The sequence below is a fragment of the Aegilops tauschii genome, chromosome 2 (assembly GCF_002575655.3).
Source record: "Aegilops tauschii subsp. strangulata cultivar AL8/78 chromosome 2, Aet v6.0, whole genome shotgun sequence".
Classification (NCBI taxonomy): Eukaryota; Viridiplantae; Streptophyta; class Magnoliopsida; order Poales; family Poaceae; genus Aegilops; species Aegilops tauschii.
The window spans coordinates 361,651,461-361,672,890 of NC_053036.3; the positions used below are offsets into that span (position 1 = coordinate 361,651,461).

The following is a 21,430-nucleotide window of genomic DNA, read 5'->3' on the forward strand; positions in this document are numbered from 1 at the left end:
TGAGTACTCATGGTTACTTTGCTACCTCTTTTCCCCTCTACCCGATTGTTGCGATCAGGTGACGGAGCCTAGGAGCCAGCTGATCCCGCCCACGACTACTACTACCCCGATAGAGCCTACTACTACGTGGAGACCACCGACGATCAGGAGTAGTTAGGAGGCTCCAAGTCAGGAGGCCTGCGCCTTTTCGGTCTAGATGTCGTTGTTTTGCTCAGCCTTCTTAAGGCAAACTTGTTTAATTATGTTTGTACTCAGATATTGTTGCTTTCGCTGACTTATGTATTCAAGCCTTTGTGGCCCTGGCTTGTAATATAAAACTTTATGTTTGAATTTGTGTCTTGAGTTGTGTTGTGGTATCTTCCCGTGAGTCTCTGATCTTGATCGTGCGCATTTGCATGTATGATTAGTGCACAATTATGTCGGGGGCGTCACAACACCCTGATGAGTGATGTGACCCAGGCATGTCTCGCCCTCAAGGCTCAGGAGTATCCTTGAAAGAGCTGCATTGGACCTTCATTTAGAAGGATGGATTTTTTACTTGAAACAACCTGAAACAACTTATTCATCCCTCCCCTTTGATGATTCGGTCATGTGCATACTGTTTTAATAGTGGGTTTGGATAGGATATTAGGATTTTTTTTTTCAAAATAGGCTTTCGCCCCGCTTTATAGATAAAGCATTGGTCCATACAACAAGCATCCAAGTCTTAGTCGAGAAACGACGGCTGGGGCCACAACACAGATATGCCCAAGAAAGCATAAAAGAAATCAGAAAAAAAGCCACCTAGTGGTAGCCGCCAAGCGGCACTAAGATGACGAAAGCCAACGCGCTGTATCCAGGAGCACATCCACCATGAGGCCGAGACGGTCGCAGTCACGCTGCCTCGACAGCAGGTGCCAGTGCTACAGAAAAGCAAGAATTTGAAGGAGTCAGATGCCTTCCGCGGGAAGACCTTCTCAATCACCATTTTATTACGAGTCGTCCATAATGTACAACACATCGCTGCAAAAATGAGCCAAAAAATGCGACGATGTTGCGACGCCTGCGTACCCTATACTGGAGGAAGTCCACAAGGTTCAGGACCTTCCAGTCGGGACCCAACGCCTCATGTATGAACGTCCACATCACCCTCGCCGCCGTACAGGAGAATGGGATATGGGTCTCCATCTCCTGTACCGCGCAGAGGGGGCACAAGTCGTTCCCCAGGCCGTGTCGCTTAAGTGCCTCTGTCCCCGAGGGGAGGCAATTGTGCAGAAGCTGCCACACAAATATCTTAATCTTTAGGGGGCGGGAGCTTTCCACATTGGTGCTAACCAAGGGGTGGCAGGTGACCGACATAGAGCATGATATGTCGTTCTCACCGAAAACTCCATCATCGGGGCGAGCCTCTAAGAAACAATGCTCGGATACTCTGACAACACTTGTGGTAGAGCAGCCCGCAGTCTAGACCAATCGTCACTCTCTGCTTGCCCAAAGATGCGGCAGAATCGGACATTCCACCGTCCATCGCATAGCGTCGAGGAAACAAGGGAGGATGGGTCCACACAAATCAAGAACATGCCAGGGTAACTCACGCGTATCGGCTTGGTACCCAACCTGGGATCCTACCAGAGTTGGGTCCCATTTCCATTCCCTATGGAGAAGGAAATCCCTAGGCGGATTTCCTCCTTGATCATCTGAATGGAGCGCCAAACCTGTGACCCTCCCATCTAAGAGCATGTCAAAAGAGGCTTGCCCCTAAGTTATTTTGCCTGAATGAGCTGGAGCCATAAGCCTCCCTCACCGTGCAGTATCCACCAAACCCATCTCAGCATTAATGCGACATTCATACGATCGGGAGGCCACAATTCCCAAGCCACCTTGGTCTTTATGATAGGAATTTATGATACATAAATGTGTGCAATTTCTTTCTTGCAGGGAGACAACTATAGAAGTTGACCAAACTTGGTATTTTCAGTGAGATTGATATGCTTTTTTATGACCCACATAATTACATGAATTATTATGCTGCAGAATATCCATTTAGGTCTTCATTTCCTGCACGTACCTTGTGACCGATTGTGAGCGTCCAAAAGAGCTATTGTCAACTCGGTCTTGCGGGAAACAATGGCAACATTGTTTACCCTCAAAAGTATTGATTTTCTTTGCCTTCATGTACAGCGTTTAAGGATGCTAACACCGCTCTGAGCCATTGCCTTGCTGCTTGACCGTGTCGGTAATCTTCAATTGAGCCCACGTTTGTTATTTGGATTACTAGTAAAGGGGTACCAGTGTGATAAGGGCATTTCTAACCGATCCCTAAAAGGCGCACCTAGTCGATCCCTTAAAAAGCTTAACAAAGTATTTTTTACTCCACCTCCCTATTCTCCCTGAAATCTCCCTAAGTTTACTCCATCCCGCCACGGCCGAGTAAAAGTGGTGCCTCTCTCTCTCTCGCCCCTCCCGCGTCGCACTGTCTCCCGCCGACGCAGCCGCCACACCCCGCCGCCGCCATCGATGATCGTCGGCCCGGCTGGAATGGATAGCCCGACCCCTTCCCTCACCCCGTCGGCCACCGGAGCCGACTTTTTGCCGCTGGAAACCACCCAGGCACCGCCTCCGCTGCCGAAGAAGAGTTTGGGTATGAAGAAGACTCACACACGTGTCCAAGCTCCTCCTCCAACCACTCCAATGGTCTTCGGGGTGGCCACCACCTCTCCGACAACACGCCGCACCTACCGAAGGCAAACATGCTCGAAAGCCGATGGCGGCGGCTTAACACTCGCGGAGGGGGCCGCGAAGAAGAAGATGAAGAAGGCCAAAGTGGTGCCTCGTCCTAGGCCGGCGCCTCGTCTTGCAACTCTGGTAGCCCCTGCGGTGACTGCTCCGGCGCGAGCGGCGGCCGCAGTTGGCAACAAGAGTCGCGGCCACCAAGTGCTCGATGAAATGTCAACAAGGTAAAAATAAAAACCTCGAGTCGTGTCGGTATTCGATAGTGATTGTTGGTGATCGGTAATTATTGTTGATAGTGTTTGCTTTGATATTGTAGTTCGAAGATGAACACGGCCGAATTCATCGCGTCGTTGGAGTCCTTGTCCACTGTTGGCCTTGATGAGCTCAATTACGACTCACTTGTGGAGAGATCTTCGAAGCCTCTCTACGGAAAGTTGGTGGTGGCCGAGGGGGTGGTGTTGATGGTGGTGGCCGAGGAGGTGGTGTTGATGGTGCTGGCCGATGGGGTGATGGAGGTGATGATGTTGGTGGTGGTGGCCGAGAGGATGGCGGTGGTGATGGTGGTCGATAGGATGGTGAAGTTAATTTCTTTGCCAACGACATCGTTCCAGTGGTGGTGGCCGAGGAGGTGGCGGTGCATGCCAAATGTTGGCTCGATCCACAACATATACATGCTATATGTTTGGTGATTTTGGATCAAACATTGTGTTTGACGTGATGTATTTTGGGTGAACTTCGTATGTTTTACTTTGAAAAACGGGATGATGAAACTTTGTGTTATGACGGTTATGCTATGCATGTTTTAATTTGAATGTTTTTAAGATATGTGTTGTGTAGTGTTTGAAGTTGGCGCGGCTAGGACGCAAAATCGAGACAATTTTATTTTTACTTCACTAACATTTAGGGGATCGGCTAGGTGCGACCACCGTTAATGAAGTAAAAATTTACTCCACTAACTTTACTCCGCCGTTTACTTCCTTAAATTTTATGGGGTCAGTTAAAAATGCCCTAACCCAGGATAAGGCTAATATATTCTTTCAGCTTGCCCTTTTCTTACCTCGCTGCTCTTGTGGTTTTGAAACAGACCTATTGGCTGCTAGAACGAGACTTCAAATGGCAACACTTTAGAGCAAGCATAATAAGATGATATAGGCAGGTTGTAAGAGTTAAAATATTAGTATATTTTTGCTGAGTTGAAGGAAAGAGAAGAGAAGCGGCCTATTAACAGCCGGCTGCACCACGTGCTCCTAGTCGCTATGTAAGAGAATGAAGTGGGCCATGTATCAATAAAGTAGTACCATCTTCGTGTCAAATTACTTGTCGCTGAAATGGATAAAAATGGACGTATGCAGAACTAAAATACGTCTATATACATTCATGTACGACAAGTAATTTCAAACAGAGGGTATATATATTTATATGGATCTGCTAAAAATCAGTCGACTGAGACAAGTCTCAGTCGACCTGCCAGTCGTCCGATCTATGTTCGCATGAAGATTCGCGCTGGGGCGCTTTGTCCCTCTTTTTGGCCCGTGTAAGGCGTGGGCCGGCCCGTTTCATTTTGTCTGTCGAAGCGTGGCCGCGCGTGAGCGTTTGTGCGGGGGTGGGCTTTTTTGTTTGTTTGTTTTAACTTGTTTTTTTTATCGGGCCGCTGGGAGGGAAGGGAAGCAGGCACCGTGGTAATTAAGAGGGGAAGGGGAAGAGGCCACCGTGGTAAATATGAGGAGGGGGGGTCAGTTAACTGCAGTCATTTCATCCCTCTCCATTCTCCCTCTCCCCAAATCCAAAGAAGTGCTCGTTGCTCCTGCAGTTGTTCCCTCACGAACAGATCCGAGCGCTCCTGCAGGGATGGCCGATGCTGCTGGCCAGGCGAGTCATCCACAAGCTTGCTTGCTTTTTTTTTCATGGCACATCATAGATCTGATTGGGCTTGTATGGGTTCCAGGTTTTTTTGTTTTGTATCAAGTACTATTGGTTTATTAGTTTCAAGCAAGAGAATCGCCCCCCAGTGTGTAGCTCTTTTTTTTATTAGATTTTAATTTTTTTGTGTTCGTGTATATTAAGATGTATGCTGAATTTTTAGTGGTATATGTAGGTTTGCATGTATCCATATAATGTAGATTCGTTTTTTTTTCATGGACATATGTTTGATTACAGTAATCTAGAGTTACTAAAACTATGTTTTTTCATGGACAAAGGTGTTGGATGGTTACTGAAACTATTTTTTCTACTAGGAGTTTGTTTTTCTGTTACTAAATCTTTTTGTGTCTCAGTAGAAGTTGAAATCATGCCCATGGAAAGTAGAGCATGATGAATCTTTTTCAGTGGACCCATTTTTTTACCAGCAGTGTATGTGGCGTCTCGTTTCTTAGATTTTTTAATCCCAACCCATTTACTTGTGTGGCACTTGTTTTTTTTTCAATTTTTTTTTGTAAGTTTCTTCTTAGGAGGCTATATCAAGTTAAGATTTTTTTATAGAACTATTAGTAAAGCCAAGTAGCTATAATAGATTTTTTTCCTGGAACTAGTAGCACCACCATTTCCTATGCTTGTAGGTACTTTTCTAGAGAAGTTTGTTCTTTTCTTAGGGTTCTTTTAGCTGAGAATATTCTGGTCTAGCATTCAGCAAAAGTACTAGTCAACACTTTTATTAGTTCATGCTATGACTTTTTATTTTCTGAACACTTTAGTGGAACAGTGCACTTTTCCTAGCATGATAGCAAAAATTAATCTAGTCATGTGTCAAGGGGAACAGTGCACTTTTGTTATATGTCAATCCTGAAACTGGGATTTACTGCATTAATGAAACTGTTAGTTCTGAAATTTGTTTTTAATTTTGTTTTTATTAGTTTAACTATAACTTAAACCTTTTTTAAAATCTGTTAAATCTGGAAAGGGTTCTACTTTTTGTTGCTAGTTTTAATCTGAAACTGCTTTTTAATTTGTCTTTTTGTTAAACTTTTTTGTGGCACACAGAAAATCCCCAAGAAAGTTGTTGTTGTGCCATTTGAGGAACAGGGTGTTGTGGGTGTTTATGTTGATGGTGGGAAATTCAGAAAAATCCCATACCACACTTGACACTTCTGATGACGGTCGCATTGTGTTGGACAGCAAGAAGTGGAAGGAGTTCATAGCTAGCAGAGGCCTCGCGGTCAATTCAGCAATTCTCATTGGCTTCAAGGAGAGCATGGCCGGCGGTGTTGATGTCTTGCTCGGGATCAAGATTCTAGTCTAGGCACCCTTTGACCAGGGGGAACGAAAGACAATACATCTATGATATGTCAAGACCCGACGAACCTTTTTTTACGCTATGTTAAACTCTTTGTTAGTTAACTCGTATCTCAAGAACCGTCGTTATGTGTTGATATTTAATGCCACTCTATGTTTGTTATGCTTTTCATGGGAAAACTATGTGTATTTTCTATCCATGTTTTAATTTTTTTTGTTTCCCCCCATGATGAAGCATCTATGTTTCAGGCTGTCTTTATATCTTCTTTTTTATGTGCATTTATTGTGTTTTGTAGTTTCATTATTTTTTCAAAACGCTCCCACGAACGAGAGAAACAATTCAGAGATGATGTTCTGAAACGAAAATAACAATGCATATACGTGTTGTTCATTTTTTAAGGGTTTTTTAAAGAAATGCTGGACAATCGTTTAGATTTTGTTTTGCACAATCGTTTTGTTTAAGAATTACTATGATTTTTTTCTTTTCGTAGGGGTTTTGTTTTCCACTACTTTTTACGAAGGGACTTTTTTAACCAACATGGTTTGCAACTAGTCTTATTTGCTTGGTCGGAATGTCACACGAGCACTATAACACTGCCGTTTTCTGCCATGCCCGCTAACACAAATCAAGCATCCGATCTCACAACTACTTTGTGGTTTTTTCTTATTTTTTAAAAATCATATACAATTTATTTCCTTCTTTTGCATTTAATTTTTTGTTTTTACCAAGGATTAAGAAAAAATCAATTTTGTTTGTTGTATCTGATTCTGACAGCGGAGCTCATTTTCTCAAAAAACAAGGAGCATATTAAAGGAGAGAAGAGCAACTTGGGGACCTTTGTTTTCTCGCAGGGGGTGGCGCCGAGAGAGGGGGGCCTAATTGCATGTCCCACACTAGGCACGCAACTGCATGTCTTCCAGCATGGTTGCAACTGGGGACCTTTGTTTTGTCGGAGGGGGCGGCGTCGAGAAAGAGGGGGCCAGTTGCATGTCCCAACACTAGGCACGCAACTGCATGTCTTCTAGTATGGTCGCAATTGCATGTCTTATAACTTGGTTGCAACTCGACTTTTAGTTTTGTTGTACGACGAGAGGGGTAAGTTGCATGCCCCACAACAGGCACGTAACTGCATGTCTTTCTAACTTGGTCGCAACTGGGGACCTTTGTTTTGTCGGAGCGAACGGCGTCGAGAGAGAGGGGCCCAGTTGCATGTCTCACACTAGGCACGCAACTGCATGTCTTACAGCATGGTCGCAATTGCATGTCTTATAACTTGGTTGCAACTCGACTTTCATTTTTATTGTACGGGGAGAGGGGCTAGTTGCATGCCCCACAACAGGCACGCAACTGCATGTATTTCTAACTTGGTCGCAACTGGGGGACCTTTGTTTTGTCGAAGGGGGTGGCGTCGAGAGAGAGGGGCTCAATTGCATGCTCAACTATACGCACGCAACCGCATGTCTTTCCAGCATGGTCGGAATTGCATGTCTTATAACTTGGTCGCAACTCGACTTTCATTCTTTTTTGTACGGGGAGAGGGGCTAGTTGCATGTCCCACACTAGGCACACAACTGCATGTCTTCTAACATGGTCGCAATTGGGGGACCTTTGTTTTGTCGAAGGGAGCGGCCTCGAGAGAGAGAGGGGGCCAGTTGCATGTCCACACTAGACACACAACTTCATGTCTTCTAACTTGGTCGCAACTAGGGACATTTGTTTTGTCGTAGGGGGCGACATCGAGAGAGAGGAGGCCAGTTGCATGTCCCACACTAGGCACGCAACTGCATGCCTTCCAGCATGGTCGCAACTGGGGAGACATTTGTTTTGTCGGAGGGGGCGGCGTTGAGAGAGAGAGAGAGAGAGGGTCAGTTGCATGTCCCACACTAGGCACGCAACTGCATGTCTACCAGCATGGTCGCAACTGCATGTCTTTATAACTTTGTTTGCAACTCGACTTCCATTTTTGTTGTACGGGGGGAGGCGCCGGTTGCATGTCCCACAACAGGCACGCAACATCATGTCTTTTAACTTGGTCACAACTAGGGACCTTTGTTTTGTCGAAGGTGGTTGCGTCGAGAGAGAGGGGTTCCAGTTACATGCTCAACTACAAACACGCAACTGCATTTCTTTCTAGCATGGTCGCAATTGCATGTCTTATAACTTGGTCGTAACTCGACTTTCATTGTGTGTTGTATGGGGAGAGGGCCAGTTGCATGTCCCACACTAGGCATGCAACTTAATGTCTTCTAACTTGGTCGCAACTGGGGAACCTTTGTTTTGTCGGAGGGGCGACATCGAGAGAGAGGGGGCCAATTGCATGTCCACACTAGGCACGCAACTGTATGTCTTTTAACTTGGTCGCAACTAAGGACCTTTGTTTTGTCGGAGGGGACTAGGATTGCATGTCTTCAACGCGACTGCAACTGAGTGATGTTTTTGTTAGGAGAGGGCATTTGCATATCTTTTCACTAGACACAGTGTCGCCACGACTATAACTGCATGTTGTTGTTACTACTACTACTACAACTATTATTATTTATCATATTTTATATTTTTATGCTTATTTTATTTCCTTGTTGCATTTTGAGTTATTTTTTCTTTTCTAAACACATGGTGAACATTTTTTAAAATACATGATGCTTTTTAGGAACATTTTTTCCAACACATGATGGATAATTTTAAGAATAAACAAGTACGTTTTCCAAAATATTATGATAAATGTAAACAAATTGCTTCCATTTCTTTTTTACAGTGAGCCGATAACTAATTTTTCAAAGGAAATAAACATTTAACAGACAAGAGGAAAAACAGAAAAACAAACAAAAACAACAAAAAACGGATGGAAGGAAAATCATGCAAACTTACTAGCTACTGGGCCGACGAGTGTGCCAGAACGAGCAACATCTCCAGAAAGCAGAAACTCTCGATAGAGTCAAAAAAATCACTGGCCGAAAAGCACAGAGCGACCGGAAAAAGACAAAGGCATTAGACGCATAGTAAGGCCGGCCCAACAACACTAGAAAAATAGCAGACTAAATGACAAATTAAAAATGGGCTGGGTTGTTGTTGGATGATGTCATCTGACTGAGACTTCGCGAAGTCTCACTCAACTAAGATCTAGAGAGACCCATATTTATATCTAACTATTGTACCTGTCAATTATAAACTTGACTATATTTGACATGTCAACACCATATAACCAGCAGCTGGTTATAGTATTAACCATGCTCTTGCACCTCACAGTTGATCAGCCTCGAAACTGAGCTGATCAAGGCTCTGGAGGAAACAGGTTATGATCCAAACCATGTTACTTGTAAGGATACTACCTACATAGTACTCCAGATAATTTTCACTGGAGTATGTCCAAAGGAGTACATGAGACATTGGGTCTAGATAATTCTTTGGTATACTTTCTATATGTGCATTGTTTGACTCCCCAGTAGTATAAAATAAGGAATCTGTATGATCTTCAAGGGGATTTCTTAATCAATTTTTGTTAGAGCACCGCCTTAACTATCCCTATGTTTCGTATTCGAACCGAAATGAAAACACTATGATAGAAAATGAAAATCAGTATCAACATCTACATTCCTTTTATGTTATTAGTAATCATATACTTTCAAAAGGTATAATAGTAAAACATGTGTAAATCGCCTAATATACATGTGAATAGTATTTATTTAATTTTTCTATTCTAACCGGTTCTCCTCAACACCCTGATATAATACACGCCTCCACTACTGAGAGTATTACAGCTGCTAAATTACACCAGAGTTCAAAACTATGTATTCCATCCAACATAAAGTGGATACCGGATTAACTTTATTTTTTTCGTGAGGAAGAATACCAGTTTTAAAAACTCGGTCTCGCATGACGAGGATTTTTAGCAGATTAATTAACACTACCAAAGCAGACAACAACCATTTTGCTCAACATAACAAACTAAACAGCTAAAGGTTTATTTTCCATTTTTAAAGCCAGGGATCCTTGGGCCAAAGGAGAATGCATGGTCTGCAAGGCAGTGATGAGCATTTTCCTTAAGATCAGACATATGAACTCACTTTCTAAAAAAAATGCATTTTAAACACGTTTTAAAATGTAAAAAAATTCAAAAAATAATAATAATGCATACATCTTGTAACATGTGTGCGTGGCACAAAGTTTCGTGAGAAAAAACTATTTCTGTTTTGCCTCCACACAAAAAATCCAGTGCTTCTAAATAGTGTTTCACGACACATTTTTTTTTGCACCGGCCAATGAAAAAGTTATTTTTTTTCGTCAAACTTTCTGCATGCACATAGAATGTGAAGATGTATTTAGAAGTATCAAATGCCCATGGTTCATCGATGCACTTATCCTACCAGTACTCGCTACTTAACCAAAGTACTAGTAGTGCAACAGCTGAACAAACTTACACTACGGCCAGCTGTTCCTTGGTCAAACGTGTTGGCATGGTACTCCCTCCGTTAGGTGCGGGTGCGACGAACTCGTGCTCAGCTTAAAAATCAGGGTCAAACTCAAACACACAGTCTCCTGCTGCTGGTGGTACTGCACCCTGTGATTCACGTTGGCAACAAACCAAATCATTAGTAGTAGTAGTACATTTGTGGATGGCATTAGACCCAGCCCCACAAAATATAATACACGTCTCCCGCTGGTTCAAGCGACCGTACGTTTTTTTTTGAGAAACAAGCGACCGTACGTGTGTGGTTACACTTACATACGGGCCCACAAAATCTCAATCACGGCCCGAGTTTTTTGAGCTTGTTTATACCCTGCGTGGTTGATTAGCGTAGCAGCAACACGCAAGCGGTAGAACTGTGTGGCCACTGTTAACTACGGAACATAGATGGGCCGTCCTTCCTTTGGAGTGGTAGTATAAAAAAACTTGGGACACGAGACCCACCAGACAGCGAGCGGCCGGCCAACACCACCCGCATGTTACGGGGACGGCAGTGAAAGCGTGCGCCTTTGCACCACTCGGAAGCCGGAAGCGAACCTCACGCCACCGCACCGGATCCCGGTGCCCAACGGCCAACACCACACGCGAAACTGTCAGGCACAGCTCGTTCTCTTCTCCCTCCGAGTCATTTTTCTTTTGAGCAAACTCCCTCTGAGTCATGGCCCCAGCAGTCAGCAGATCCACCGACGCGTGCGACGAGCCAGCACGGTTGGCCGTTTTCACACTCCCACAGAAGATCTCGAGGTCCCCAAGTTCGAGCAAGATTCACCGCGCTCGTACTATTCCGCTCCTTTCGACGGCCATGACAGGCGGGCCCGGAACCTTTACCGTGGTGGGCTCAACCGCTCAACCGGCACGTTTGGGCCCCGCGTGGATCGCCGGCACGTCTCTCTCGCTCGGCTTGAACGCCTTTTAGACGAAATCAAACTCTGTATAAAATCAAAATCAAACTCTGAACGTCTGAAACGGGTGAAACGAAGAATCCAACTCGGGACACAGGTGGGTCCGCACTCGGGATAGGGTGCCACGGCCCGAAAGAAAAGGTCACGGAATCTAGGCCCCACATGTCATGGACCCCGTATCACACCAGGTGTCTGTGCTTTGCGGTGGCCATATCCGAAACCAGTTGTTAGTTTAGCAGTAAATCGGCTCTTAAATACACCCTCCCCGCCTCCGCACAGTCCTCACCTCCTCCCTCGTCGGCGTCGCCTCTCCCTCTCCCACACGAAACCAGCTATCCCCCGAATCCGTGAGATCCGAGGAGGGTCGCCTCGCCTCGGCACTAGCATCCGCGGCGTCGAAGATGGGATCGGAGGCGGACATGACCGGGCCCCTCCTCGCCGGCGGCAGCGGCGTCGCGCCGGCGGCGGAGGCGGAGGTGGTGCCGCCGTGGCGGGAGCAGCTCACGGTGCGGGGCATAGTGGTCAGCGCCATCCTCGGGGTGCTCTTCTGCCTCATCACGCACAAGCTCAACCTCACGGTCGGGATCATCCCCTCGCTCAACGTCGCCGCCGGGCTGCTCGGCTACTTCCTCGTGCGGACCTGGACGGCCGCGCTCGAGAGGTTCGGCATCGTCTCCAAGCCCTTCACCAAGCAGGAGAACACCGTCATCCAGACCTGCGTCGTCGCCTGCTACGGCCTCGCCTTCAGCGGTACGTCTTCTTCTCAACGTTACTTAGTACTCCCTCCGTCCCAAAATTCTTGTCTTACATTTGTCTAAATACAGATGTATCTAGTTATGTTTTAGTGTTAGATACATCCGTATCTAGACAAATCTAAGACAAGAATTTTGGGACGGAGGGAGTAGATTGCTTTGCTTGACTTGTTAGGTGGGAAGATGCGATTCTGCCGTGTGACTTTGGGTTGCTTATTACTTACGTTTGGTTAGACCAGTTAACTAGAAGCCTTCCTGAATTGTGGAACTATGATTCTCATTTGTTGTTTCAGAAGTACGGGGTATCTATTTTGACGCAGTGAATGCCAAATTTGCATCATGAATATCGGGTTATAGTGTTGCATTTGTACTTGTGGAGTCGGAGGATTGCCGAATGATAGTTTGCCCCCTTTTCGTCGAGCTCATACTATGCCAACTATTATGTATCTTGATGCAGGGAATGTTAAATTTTCCATCATAAATACCAGGTTTTGGTGTTGCATTGTGAGTGGGAGGGGTTGCTATGATTGCTTGCAATTGCACCCTTGTCATTGAGCTCACAATATCAATTGATGTTTCTGTTGATGCAGGTGGCTTTGGGTCGTATATGCTTGCAATGGATCAGAAAACTTATGAGCTCATCGGGACTGATTATCCTGGTAACAGGGCGGTGGATGTTAAGAATCCTTCACTGAGTTGGATGATCGGATTCATGTTTGTTGTTAGCTTTCTTGGTCTATTTAGTCTTGTTGCGCTGCGCAAGGTATTCACTCATCTTATGTTTACCTGACCACCTTTTCTTTTTGATTAAGTGGGATAACTTGGACGTGTCTAATATGAACCTTGTAAACTGAAGTCTTTTTTTGTTTTTGCTAGGTGATGGTAATTGATTACAAGCTGACCTATCCTAGTGGAACTGCAACAGCTATGTTGATAAATAGCTTTCACACTACTTCTGGAGCTGAGCTTGCAGAGTAAGAAACATACATTTGCTCGTTACTTTAGTGGAAAAATAAATTAGCTTGCAGAGATAGTTCAAGGTGCATTGTTTCTTCTTGTTGAGTATGTTGTCCTTAAATTTCCTTTCTTCCCTGTGACACAATCAGATATTCATATGCATGACACTGTTAACTGAAATGTAGTCCGCTGATGTAATAAATTGGGCTTTTGCACGAAACTATGCTGTAAAACAAATGCAAAATTAATAGTCCCAAACTAATAAAAAGAATGTACCTATGGTAGTTTTACTGCTATATCAGGTAATCCAAGTTTAGCATATATATTTCCTATTGCTATGAGTATTTTTGGCACCATCTTTCTAACCATCAATGCAACTTCTTTTAGTTATATAAGATCGATGGCACCTTTTCTCTGTACAGAAACATAAGTACTATTTGCCACAGTAATCTAACCAGCATTTAGGTGATATTGTATATGGACTGAACTTTACTGAGGAGATGTGCTAGGTAGTTTTGTCTTTTTTTTTCCTTGTAAAGCACAAATAGGAAATGCCAATCGTAAGTTTTATTTATGTATAATAGCTTATTAGGCTTGGAAAGAGAGTGCACATGAAATGTTTAACTTATGCACGGAGGGTGGAGCTGAAGATAGAAAATGACAGTTCCTCTTGTCTGTACAGCTAGTTATGCAGCATATACTTGTTAAATTGCAATGTCCTTTGATTCCTTTGTAGCAGTGTTCCAAGTTTCTTTGTATTTATACTGAACTTCTATTTATGGTTGCAGAAAACAAGTTAGCTGTCTTGGAAAGTATTTAAGCATAAGTTTTATCTGGAATTGCTTTAAGTGGTTCTTCAGTGGTGTTGGGGATTCTTGTGGCTTCGATAATTTCCCTTCTCTCGGACTTGCAGCATTTAAGAACACGTAAGATTGCTTTTAATTTGTTTTTGTCATTTCCTCTAAGGTTTACTAGTCGTAAGTGAAAATGCATATTCATTTTAGTTTTGAGCGCGGAAAGAAATTTGCGTTCTTTGCCCCCTTGGCGGCCTTTAACCACCCCTCTCACTGCTATAACTTAGTTATCATGTGGAATTTCTCATCATCTAAGATGGATTATCCTTTAGGCCATACTAAAAGTTTACCTATTCCATATTTTGTAGGTTTTATTTTGACTTCAGTCCAACCTATATTGGGTGTGGTCTAATATGCCCACACATTGTTAATTGCTCTACACTTCTTGGAGCCATCATATCTTGGGGTTTTCTCTGGCCGTATATATCCACAAAAGCTGGGGAATGGTACCCAGCTGGCCTCGGAAGCAATGATTTCAAAGGACTGTATGGATACAAGGTATACTGATTTAAGATTTTGTTTGTTCATTACATCTATAACAACATTTAATTACATACTGCAGGCTGCAGCTTGACAATCCACCTGTGATTTTTGTAGTAGATCTAGAACTAGATTATGATCACTTGTTACAAACTGTGGCTTGTTTCCACTCGATAATAATTAGCCAAGTAAATCTGTATATGCTGTTGAAGTAAACATGGAGTAATACTAATGACTCCCTTGCTGTTATGCATTTCATTAGCTGGCATTGTGATGGAAGCATTAAAAATTTATTCAATATTCAGATTGTTCGAAAAAATTTAGTTCTTAGCGAATTATAATATATAGATGGCAGCTCGTTTAACTCTGAAACTATTCTTTGTTCACAGACTCACCACTCTTTACTCATCAACTCTTCACAAGCTTATGTTTCGCGAAAACTAAATTGTCTCTCCATCCCATTTTCCAGGTTTTCATCTCTGTATCTGTGATACTTGGTGATGGTATCTATAACCTCATCAAGATCATTTATGCTACTATCAAGGAAATAATGAATGCACGATCAAAGCAAGGAAGGCTTCCCCTTGTCCGGGCTCAGGATGGTAATGTTCTTGTTGTACGCTTTACACCTACCAGGCTACCAGTATATCACATGTCATGCATCTCATCTTGTTCATGTCTTACTATTTTGCAGATGATGAAAGTTCTGAATTATCTTCTGAAGAGAAGCTTCTGAATGACGTATTTGTAAAGGACAGTATCCCTCCCTGGTTAGCAGGATCTGGTTATGTGGGGCTTGCAGCAATCTCAACTGCAACTGTACCAATGATGTTCCCACAGCTCAAGTGGTACCTTGTCCTTTCTGCCTATGTTGTTGCACCCCTACTCGCCTTCTGCAACTCATACGGCACTGGCCTAACAGACTGGAACCTTGCATCCACATACGGAAAGATTGGCCTTTTCATTTTTGCCTCATGGGTTGGCCAGCATGGTGGTGTGATCGCCGGCTTAGCAGCTTGCGGTGTCATGATGTCCATAGTATCCACAGCTGCTGATCTCATGCAGGACTTCAAGACTGGTTACTTTACCCTCTCTTCACCAAGGTCCATGTTTGTGTCACAATTGATTGGGACTGCTCTTGGCTGTGTCATTGCTCCTCTCACCTTTTGGCTTTACTGGTCGGCCTTTGATGTTGGCAATCCTGATGGCATGTTCAAAGCTCCATACGCTGTCATCTTCCGTGAGATGGCAATTTTGGGAGTCGAAGGATTCTCGGCCCTCCCCCAACACTGCCTAGCAATCTGCTCTTTCTTCTTCTTTGCAGCCATAGCGATCAACCTCCTGAGGGACGTCACTCCAGACAGCGTGTCCAAATTCATCCCACTCCCAATGGCCATGGCTGTTCCCTTCTACATTGGAGCGTATTTTGCGATTGACATGTTTGTTGGGACGGTCATCCTGTTTGTCTGGGAGAAGATTAACCGCAAGGAGTCGGAGGACTTTGCAGGCGCGGTTGCTTCGGGTTTGATCTGTGGTGACGGCATCTGGAGCGTCCCTTCTGCAATACTCTCTATCATGAGGATTGACCCGCCGATGTGCATGTACTTCAAGCCATCTCTTGCCTAGGGCGTAAATAGGCTGTAGCTAGAATGTTTGTTTTATTGGGATGCCACAAATAGAAGAGAACCACATCGTGTACATATTTATTTCACGCACGTGTAAATCAATACTGCGGCAAAAATAGCAGCAGCTCTGTTCATTCTGTTGATATCTCGACCCCTCTCTGTTGTCTTGCGTTTTTTTATGTTTCCAATGCTGCAGTTTTCACTTTTTGCTTGCTTGAGCTAGTGTTTGCGCGGTACGGCTCTGGGAATTTGCATATGCTTGGGCGCTTTGCCTCAAAAAAATAAAAATAAAATGCTTGTGCGCTTTGCCAAGCTGGGCAGGAAAGTAGGAAATCCACTATTCGATGGCTCTGTTCTGAAAACAATTCCAGAACTTGCTTGATTATCCTCGAACTAAGAGCATGATTGGTTTGATATTAAAAATTGGCATGCCAAAATTTGACAGATGCCGGTTAGTGCTTGGTTGGTTACCATGTTACCTGTCAACCTCACAATAAGTTGTTAATTTTTGGCAACTTGTGATATTGCCATTCTTTTATAACTTTTGATATTACCAATTGTTGGTTTGCGAAGTATTGGCAATGCCAAATGTTGGCAGCAAACCAATTATCCTCTAAATCTCACATGCCTAAAAAGTTCGTACACAGTTATAGTGATCAAAGCTCCACAAATTTGAAGAAGTTTAGTATCATGTGATGGTTCGAATTGTGGGCACATTTGAAAACAAACTTTAGTATCTTGTGATGATTTCTTAATAAAGTATACGTAATTGCTGACGCCAACCAAGCGGATACGATGATTTCTTGTAACGATTTGCTTGTGCAGTTTGACTTTGGTTGAGCATACAGATCACGAGTCCACTTTGCTGCATGAGAAATAGTTCCAAAAAATCCAAATGAGAATGAGAACAGCACCCGATGCTGAAATCCAAACCCTTGGCGCCACCACGTCATACCCCCCACTCCTCGCCGGAGGCCCAGCCGCCGGCGCCCGGGCCCTCCTACCCTCCGCCTCCGTGCCGCCACCGCCATGGCGGGAGCAGCTCACCCTCCGGGGCGTCGCCGTCGCGGCGGCGCTGGGCTCGCTGCTCTGCCTGGTGATCCACCGCCTCAACCTCACCGTCGGGGTCATCCCGGCCCTCAACGTCGCCTCCGGCCTCCTCGCCTTCTTCCTCACCACCGCCTGGCGGGCCGCCGCCGGGAGGCTAGGGTTCGGCCGCAGGAGCCCGTTCACCAGGCAGGAGAACACCGTCATCCAGACCTGCGCCATCGCGTGCGGCGGCCTCGCGTTCAGCGGTCAGGATCTCTCTACTACTCCAGTAGCTCTTTGCAGTGTTAAGTGTTAGCTGCAACATGTCGCCGCGAATTTCTCGAGCATTTAGTTTAAGGAACGTCCCTCACTTTCTTGTTCTTGGTAGGGTGCTCGGCATCGTACATCTTCGCGATGGATAGGAGGACGTATGAGCTCGTCGGGCCTGACTATCCGGGTAACCGAGTGGAAGACGTCAAAGATCCCTCGCTTGGTTGGATGATCGGTTTCCTGTATCTCATTGCTCTTCTCGGGCCATTTGCTATTGTCATGCTACGAAAGGTATATTCTCTTGTATGGAAATGTTGCAAACATGGATTCTGGAAAATTTTACCCTTGGCTACAAAGCTAAAGTCCGCGTTTATGTTATTGTTTCTTAAGTAAAGTGCTGCAGGTATTGGTGGTTGATTACAAGCTTGCATTTCCTGGTGGGACAGCTACAGCTCTGATGATTAATAGCTTGCATGGAGAAAAAGAGGCTGATGTTACAGGGTATGGCAATTAGTACTTAGCTAAGTTTCGAGAATATGGACACGGTGTCTTTTTTATGCATAATTACATGCCTTTCAACCGTACTCCAGACAACAAGAATTTTGGCTGCACTGGATAACCAATCCCGAGAATATGCATGACATGTTCTTGATGATGCCAGATTAACAATCTTCCCACCCGGCCTCCCAGTGAGTGACAGATACACAATCATGCAAACTTGCGTGATCGTGTCTGTTGTCACCAGATATGACTATGCATATGTTCTAAACTCTGAAGGAAAAACACTTATGCTAAAATGGAGCCTGTGGGAAGTAGAGATGCATGAGCGATGGAAATAATTCATCTTTCCATACAGTTTTAGCACCTCCACTATCACTTCCATGGCATCAGTGCCAAAAGGACAGATGTGCAGAAACCTGGTGGTTTATAGAGAATTCAGATGTGTGAAACTTAGCCAATCCATTTTCATCGAGCCAGCTAATGGCCACAAACATTTCGTATTAAGTTTGACCATTTGGTGCATTATAAGAACCTCTAGGTTCCGGAACAGAATTCTTAGCACAAGTGACACTACACTATATATGAGACTATTGCTAATTTTCTATGCATGTTTGTAGTATTCATACACCACTTTAATTTCTGTATAAGTATATACCCTTTTTCACACGTTTCTGCATTTTTATTGTATTGCCTTGCAGAAAGAAAGTCCGTTGCCTTGTAAAGTACATGAGCCTGAGTTTTGCCTGGAGCTTCTTTAAGTGGTTCTTTAGTGGTGTTGGTGACTCTTGTGGTTTTGACAATTTCCCAACATTTGGAGTTGCAGCTTTTAAGAACACGTAAGTCATCAATGCCCCAATCACCCCCCCTCCCCACCCCCTCTTCTGTACGCGCGTTGATGCTGACACACTTAACATTGTGGTTGCAATGAACGTGGGCTGATTACTTGGGATGAGCTGTGGATGATGAATGTGAACTTCATATGTGATTGCTAAATCATCTACTCAGCATTTTGTGTTAACTAAGATTTTCATTATCATTGGGGAGGATCTGAGATCCGTAGACAAGTAATATACATTATAACTGACGGGCTCACTTTCATTCTTTCCCCCAAATTATGCATCTTCCTATTACCGTGCTAGTGAGATTTTTAAAATACATAAGAATAGAAGTTACACCATTAATGACTAGTTTGCCACACGTCATGCTTTTTACCTATTCAAACTTGAGCTTGACTATAAGTTGTATGATATATATTATCTGTGATCAAGTTAAGAATGCCCAGTTGTCTGAAGTTATGTTTATCACATTCTGGCAGGTTTTATTTCAACTTCAATCCCAGTTATGTTGGGTATGGTCTTATTTCTCCCCATATTGTTAACTGCTCAGTTTTTCTTGGGTCAGTCATATCATGGGGTTTTCTTTGGCCATTTATCGCTAAGCAATCTGGTGATTGGTACCCAGATAACCTTAGTAGCAGTGACTTCAGAGGCCTATATGGTTACAAGGTACTTTCTATATATAAAGGTGGATTTTATCATATCTGTAATATTCTTTATATTAACAGATTCATTTGGTTGATGACAGTTTTCTCTTTGGTTGCAATTCCACTAAATTGACCCCGCAATTATCTTCAAATTCATTCGAAGCATTTCTTTTGAAGAGATTCTTTTTGCAAACAACTGTCCTTTTGACTGTAGTCAGTGTCATGGAAGTAACATGGGATGCACGTGGATTTTTTTTTATTTTTTTGATGTTTAGGATAATCATTTGTAATATGAAAATAATGTAACATGTTCCCACAAAAAAAATGTAACATGGCCATGGTTGATTTTCTTCATATCATAAAGATGTTTATCCCTGCAGGTTTTTGTAGCCATTTCCATCATACTTGGAGATGGCCTCTACAACTTGGTAAAAATCTTTGTTGTCATTGCAAGAGAAATCTGTATTGTGCAATTAAAAAAAGGTGATCAGCCTGTTCAAGCTCTTCAAGGTAACATCGGCAATTCTTGCTGTACAACACGTTTACCATTTTATGACTTGAATTTGTTGCCTAAGAGCATTGATTGTACGGAATACAGGTCAATCAGTAATTCATTTCCTTGTAGTACAATTGTGTTAGTTACTGTATTTGCTTGCAAGATATCATCTTGAATCATTTCTTTATATTCTTCAGATAATAAGAACTCTAGACAATCAAGGGATGATGAGCTTCAAATTGAGATGTTCTTCAAAGATAGGATACCCACACGGTTTGCTGTTTCTGGTTACATTGTACTTGCAGCAATATCCACCGCAGCTGTGCCCACCATATTTCCCCAGCTGAAGTGGTATCTTGTGCTTGTCTGCTACTTACTTGCTCCGGCCATTGCCTTCTGCAACTCCTACGGGATGGGCCTCACAAACTTGAACCTTGCACCCACCTATGGCAAGATTGCCCTCTTTATATTCGCCTCGCTTGTCGGCAGCAGCGATGGTGGCGTCATTGCCGGCCTTGCAGCATGTGGCATAATCATGTCCATTGCCTGCTCTGCGGCAGATCTGATGCAGGACTTCAAGTGCGGCTACCTCACCCTCTCTTCACCACGCTCAATGTTCATCTCCCAGCTAACTGGCGTCGTGCTCGGATGCGTCATTGCTCCGCTCACACTGTGGCTCTTCTGGGTGGCCTTCGATATCGGCGACCCTGATGGCGAGTACAAGGCTCCGTTCGCCATCATCTTCAGGGAGATGGCCATTCTTGGGGTCGAAGGTGTTGCCGCTCTGCCCCAGCACTGCCTCGAGATCTGTTGTGCATTCTTCTTGGCCGCGTTGGCCATCAATCTCCTTAGGGATGTGACGCCCGCCAGTGCGTCGAGGTTTATCCCCATACCGATGGCGATGGCTGTGCCGTTCTACATTGGTGCTTTCTTCGGCGTGGACATGTTGATTGGGACGGTAATCTTGTTCGTGTGGCAGAAGTTGAACCGGAGGGGTGCTGATGATTATGCGGTGGCAGTGGCGTCCGGGCTGATCTGTGGGGATGGGATATGGAGCATTCCATCTGCTGTTCTGTCCATCCTGAGAATTGATCCACCGGTCTGCATGGCCTTCAGGCCGTCCTCTGCCTTTTCCAGGTGAGAAGATGGACCCAAGGCTCATTCTAGGACATGGATTTGTGCCATTGAGTGATGAATCTCTGTAATTTCATACGTACAGATGTGCATCATTTTACTCCTGTACAAAGGAAAACGAACCACAGCACTTTGGAGCCATATTGCTCCTAACCAACTGTACCAAACGTCGCGTTACACACATCCACTGTCTTCCATCTGTCTTTCGGGGCTTCCATGTTTCACTAGTCATTATGCCGAAAGTATCCTTGTTCATATGTATATTTGTTTTATCTTTTTTTTGTGGGTAGTATATTTGTTTTATCTCAAGTCAAACTTTGTATAACTTTGATTAAGTTTATAGAATATATTTTCATATGGTACTCCCTCCATGTCAATATAGTGCATATTAGTTTTGTCCTAAGTGAAACTTTGTAAACTTTCACCAAGTGTATAGAGAAAATTATCGATATTTACAATATCAAATCAATGATATTGGATCCATCATAAAACATAGCATTGCATTGTATTGATTTGGTATTCTAGATGTTAATTATTTTTTCTA

At 44.0% G+C, this 21,430-nt stretch overlaps 2 protein-coding genes and 1 long non-coding RNA gene across 3 annotated transcripts; all 3 read left to right on the plus strand.

Annotated features, from left to right (window-relative positions):
- The first annotated feature begins 4,390 nt into the window (after window positions 1–4,390).
- On the plus strand, window positions 4,391–6,103 carry LOC141041686 (uncharacterized). The gene is made up of 2 exons (XR_012202733.1): window positions 4,391–4,581; window positions 5,689–6,103. It is a non-coding gene; the product is annotated as an uncharacterized lncRNA (long non-coding RNA).
- A 5,272-nt stretch (window positions 6,104–11,375) lies between these two features.
- Window positions 11,376–16,116, plus strand: LOC109752620 (probable metal-nicotianamine transporter YSL6). Its single transcript, XM_020311521.4, has 7 exons — window positions 11,376–12,055; window positions 12,648–12,820; window positions 12,934–13,031; window positions 13,803–13,940; window positions 14,177–14,366; window positions 14,818–14,950; window positions 15,043–16,116. Exons 1-7 carry the CDS (start codon window positions 11,707–11,709, stop codon window positions 15,972–15,974), a joined length of 2,013 nt encoding a protein of 670 aa, XP_020167110.1. The 5' UTR covers window positions 11,376–11,706; the 3' UTR covers window positions 15,975–16,116.
- A 698-nt stretch (window positions 16,117–16,814) lies between these two features.
- LOC109752618 (probable metal-nicotianamine transporter YSL5) lies at window positions 16,815–21,248 on the plus strand. Its single transcript, XM_020311518.4, is given in 8 exon segments — window positions 16,815–16,987; window positions 16,990–17,268; window positions 17,391–17,563; window positions 17,676–17,773; window positions 18,472–18,609; window positions 19,089–19,278; window positions 19,637–19,766; window positions 19,950–21,248. Coding segments are annotated over 8 exon segments (2,049 nt in total). The 5' UTR covers window positions 16,815–16,890; the 3' UTR covers window positions 20,894–21,248.
- Window positions 21,249–21,430: the final 182 nt, after the last annotated feature.